At 33.5% G+C, this 4,853-nt stretch overlaps 1 protein-coding gene across 1 annotated transcript; it reads left to right on the top strand.

Moving 5' to 3' along the window:
- The first annotated feature begins 692 nt into the window (after positions 1 to 692).
- On the top strand, positions 693 to 2,862 carry LOC148167658 (uncharacterized). The gene is made up of 10 exons (XM_088044986.1): positions 693 to 772; positions 827 to 1,390; positions 1,643 to 1,705; positions 1,834 to 1,847; positions 2,053 to 2,139; positions 2,173 to 2,259; positions 2,465 to 2,543; positions 2,698 to 2,731; positions 2,798 to 2,812; positions 2,845 to 2,862. Exons 2-10 carry the CDS (start codon positions 834 to 836, stop codon positions 2,860 to 2,862), a joined length of 954 nt encoding a protein of 317 aa, XP_087901112.1. The 5' UTR covers positions 693 to 772; positions 827 to 833.
- The last annotated feature ends 1,991 nt before the right edge of the window (positions 2,863 to 4,853 follow it).

Here is a 4,853-nt window from a genome sequence, read left to right as displayed (position 1 = left end):
GCAGCGGAAGTCGTAATCTCGAGCGCCCGTCCGGTGATGTATTGCTGGTCATCTACCAATCAGGCGCACAGATGGTGTCGGCGGCTCTTCCGGCGTATTGCTGGTCATCTGCCAATCAGGTGGCGGGTGATTTAAAAATTTGACAGATGGCGGTGGGAATTTGACAGCTGGTGGCGGGAAATTGAAATGTGTAGCCGGTTGGAGGCGCCGCGAGCCGATAAACAGTTCAATTTGCGCGTGCGCGGCTAAACGGCGGGAAATTTAAAAATTTGATAGATGGTGGTGGAAATTTGACAGCTGGCGGCGAGAATTTTGACAGATGTCATTATGGAATGGCGGAAATTTTGAATTTGACAGTTGTGTCAGATCAAGATGGCGGTGACGGTTTGGGTGACAATCATAGAGGGCGCTAGAGAGAGAGCAAAAAATTCAAAAAGTTTTGAGTGCGGTCCTCGGAAAAAATTTTTGGAATTTCTCGGAAAAAAAATATTGCAATTTCTCGGAAAAAAAATGCAAAATAATTCGTTATTTGGGTGTAATCATCCGGTCTGATTTTCACGTTTCTCGGAAAAACCGCAAACATTGATAAGACCGGACGTTCTTCGCCGTCTATATAATGAACAAAGTGATCAGCTCAGACCATTGATTGTGCTGCTGCTGTCAAGGTGCTAATAGAACAGTAATCAGCTCATCATTTTCCGCCGTTTATACGAGTGATCAACTTAAGTCGATAAGACAAATAATTTTGTTGTAGTGAGAGTGATAATAAAAGGTAAGAATAAATTTTTGCTTCTAAATCTGGTACTGAATTTGTACTTTATCTTAGGCCTATCATGACTTCCAAAGCTGATGAAGTGATCGTGGTAAGTAACGACATCGTTCAGGCTACTAAAACGCATTTGGATAATTTGACAACAAAATTTGATCATCAAAGTGCTTTATATTTGGTCCACCAAATTAAAAGTTATTTTAAATTTTATTCGAAAACTATTAAAAGCTTGAAATTGAGTGTTGGTGCTCGACTCAAGCTTAATTCCAATTTAATTAAATTAAAACATTTTCACGTCATACTTAAACGTTTGTGTGCAAATAATGGTATCAGTGGTCGAGGATTGAAGATAAATCATCAAAAGAGGGTTCAGTGGGAAGAATTGAAAACTGCTTTTAAGTCACGCGTTCAAACTGGAATAATTTTTAATTTAAGTCACATTGATATTGTTCAGTTTTTAAATGATGCATTTTCGGTTTTTAATTCTCGCATTAAAAAATTGCTTAAAAAATTTACTTTGCTTAAAATTAACGCATGTTTTCATGGTGAATTTATTAAAAACAATCCAAACGATGGTAGTGAAATTATTGAAGAAAAAGCGTTTAACACCAGGAATGGACTGTTGGATCAAGGGCGAAATATTAAAGATTGGTTTCAAAATTACATAAGTGATAAAATTTTAAGTAAACTGGAAAACTTTCAACTTCGTGATTCGGGTTGGGCATTACATAAAATTATTTCGTTGGAAATCAATATAAATAAATGTGAAATTGGGAATGGTTCATCTTTCATCAGACTTCCACAACAAATTGCTAATAAACACGCTTGTGTTAATGTCAAAAATTATAATGATAACGAGTGCTTTTCTTGGAGCGTCATCTCAGCCTTATTCCCCACAAACATTAATGCTGATAAGATTAATTCGTATCCGCATTGGTCATCAAAATTAAATATGAAGGGAATCGAATTTCCTGTCAGTATTAATCAAATTTCTAAATTTGAAAAATTAAATAATGTTTCAATTAACGTGTACGTTTTGGAATTAAATCAAACTAAATCAAAAGCATCGTATTATACTGTAGCTCCAGAAAGACTGACAGAAAAAAAATTAGAAAAACATGTAAATTTGCTCCAAGTCCAAAACGTTTATTTTCCAAAATTAAATGATTATGAGGCTCCAGATAATGCCGATGTGGATAACACCGAAATAAAGTATCATTATTGTTGGATTAAAAACTTGTCTCGACTTGTTTCAAATCAATTAAACAAAAATAATCATAAAGTCTATTTATGTGATCGTTGCCTTAATTATTTCAAGAAGGAGGATACTTTTAAAGAGCATTCGGAGCAATGTGAAAAATTAAATTTTAGTAAAATTTCATTTCCAAAATATGATTATGTAGAATTTCAAAATTATATCAATCAACAGACATTACCATTTATTTTATACTGCGATTTCGAGTCTGTGCTTCAACCTATCGAAAAAACTTGTGAAAATACATCCAAAACCTTCAAGTATCAACAACATAAAGCGTGCAGTGTTGGACTATTTCTAAAATGTAACTATGATGATAGTCTGTCCTTTTATGACTTTTATCGTGGTGAGAATGTTGCTGTGTGGTTTACAAATAAGCTTAAACAAATTGCAAGAAATGTCTCTGAAAAAATAATCGAAGCTAAACCTATGGGTTCAAGTCCAAGCTTTAAATCAGCTGTTTTATGTCACATATGTGGGAAATGTTTTACCGAAGAAGATAGACAACAAAAAAACATTGTAAGAGATCATGATCATTTTACATCGGTATTTAGAGGATTTGCTCATTCAATATGTAATTTAAATTATAAAAAGCGATTTATGGTTCCCATTGTTTTCCACAATTTATCGGGATATGATAGTCATTTCCTCATTGAAGATATTTCAAAATTAGGAAAAATCACACTTTTGCCAATCAATCTAGAAAAGTACATTGCATTCACGCTGAAAGATGAAAATACTGATATAAAATTTAGGTTCATTGATTCTCTCAGATTTATGAATGCATCGTTGGATGAATTAGTATCGACTTTAGAAGCAGATGAATTACAACATTTAAAACGCGAATTTAAAGACTTAGATAAGGATTCCTTCAAATTACTCACACGCAAAGGTGTATTTCCATACGACTATCTCGACTCAATTGAAAAATTAACAGAAACATGTCTACCACCGATCGAAAAATTTTATAGTAAACTAAATGATTCGCACATTTCCGAAGAAAATTATCAACATGGTCAAAACGTTTGGACCCAATTCAAAATTAACAACTTTGGCGAATACTTGGATTTGTATATGAAAATTGACATTTTACTATTGGCCGATGTTTTCGAAAATTTCCGTCGAGTAATGCATAAAACGTATGGTTTGGACCCCGCATGGTACTACACTTTACCCGGTTATACATGGGATTGTATGCTGAAATACACTGGATGTAAACTCGAAATTCTTAAAGATATTGATATGTTATTATTTGTGGAAAGAGGTATTCGCGGTGGCATAAATCAATGCTGCAATCGATACTCGGAAGCAAATAATAAATATTTAGGTGACGATTATGATCCATCTAAACCAAATAAATATCTAATGTATTTGGATGTCAACAATCTTTACGGGTGGGCCATGCAGCAATATTTACCCTATAGAGAATTTAAATGGTTAGATGATGTTACTGATTTTGATGTTACAAATATTTCCAACGAGTCCAACACAGGTTACATTTTAGAAGTCGATCTTGACTACCCGCAACATATACATGATCGGCACAAAGACTTACCTTTTTGTGCTGAACACCGAAAACCAGCAAATTCAAAAATCTCTAAATTAATGACCACCCTACATAAAAAAACTAATTACATTCTTCATTATCAGAATTTAAAACAAGCGATACATAATGGTTTAGTGGTTAAAAAGATTCATAAAATTTTAAGTTTCAAGCAAGCTCCATGGCTAAAACCATATATCGAACTAAACACAAATTTACGTGCACAAGCCAAAAGTACTTTTGAAAAAAATAATTATAAATTGGCAAATAATGCAGTGTTTGGAAAAACCATGGAAAATATCCGAAAACATCGAATTGTAAAATTGGTATCGCAATGGGAAGGGAGATACGGAGCAAAAAATTTAATATCCAGCCCCAGATTTCAAAATCGTACAATTTTTAATGAAAATCTTATCGCGATCGAGCTTGCAAAAACTGAACTGAAACTGAACTCAATAAACCATTGTACATTGGTATGTCTATTTTAGATATTTCCAAAGTATGTGTCTATGATTTTCATTATGAATTCATGTTAAAGAAGTTTAATGAAAATAATTGCAAACTTTTATATACTGACACAGACAGCCTTATCTACGAACTTCAATGTGATGATATCTATCATGATTTAATTAAGGCAAATATTAAAATGTTCGATACAAGTGATTACCCTTTAAACAATCAATGGTCAATACCTCTTGTAAACAAAAAGGTCCCTGGGGTGATGAAAGATGAGCTAAATAGCAATGTGATGAGTCATTTTATTGGACTTAGATCTAAAATGTACGCGTACAAAATTAAAGGGGGAAAATGTATCAAAAAATCAAAAGGTGTTAAATTTAGTGTTGTCAAAAATAAAATCACTTTTCAAGACTACCTAGACTGTTTAAAAAATAACATATTTAAAGAGGTGACTCAACGTACAATACGATCATTTGCGCACAAAGTTTACAGTATCGAACAGCACAAAATTGGTTTAAGCAACTTTGATGATAAAAGATTTTTATTAAATGATTCCACTGATACTTTACCACACGGTCACTACAAATCACTTTTAATGGAAACAAATGAGAGCCTACAACATTGAAAATTAACATTCATTCCTACATTTCAAGTTGGAGTAGTAGGATGTGGCAAATGTACAGTCAAGACAAATGGGTGAAGGCAACAGATCTTAATTCCGCCATCAAACGTATCCATTCCGAATTTCGTGATGCTTACTATGATCTCCTACATGCTGAGGTGTACGATGTGGACTTCACAAAAGAGGATGCATTAATTAAATCATG

This window comes from Gnatocerus cornutus, chromosome 9 (assembly GCF_029298725.1).
Source record: "Gnatocerus cornutus isolate USDA-ARS CGAHR chromosome 9, icGnaCorn1.1, whole genome shotgun sequence".
NCBI lineage: Eukaryota > Metazoa > Arthropoda > Insecta > Coleoptera > Tenebrionidae > Gnatocerus > Gnatocerus cornutus.
The sequence above is the reverse complement of the archived record's forward strand: the minus strand, read 5'-3'. Positions and strand labels throughout refer to the sequence as shown.

Excerpts from the sequence above, each read along its gene's own strand:
- LOC148167658 (XM_088044986.1), top strand. The coding sequence starts at position 834 with ATGACTTCCAAAGCTGATGAAGTGATCGTGGTAAGTAACGACATCGTT. Across the intron at positions 1,391-1,642 it reads TTTAACACCAGGAATGGACT|CGTCATCTCAGCCTTATTCC; the intron begins GTTGGATCAAGG and ends CTTTTCTTGGAG. Across the intron at positions 2,260-2,464 it reads TCAACCTATCGAAAAAACTT|TCCAAGCTTTAAATCAGCTG; the intron begins GTGAAAATACAT and ends TATGGGTTCAAG.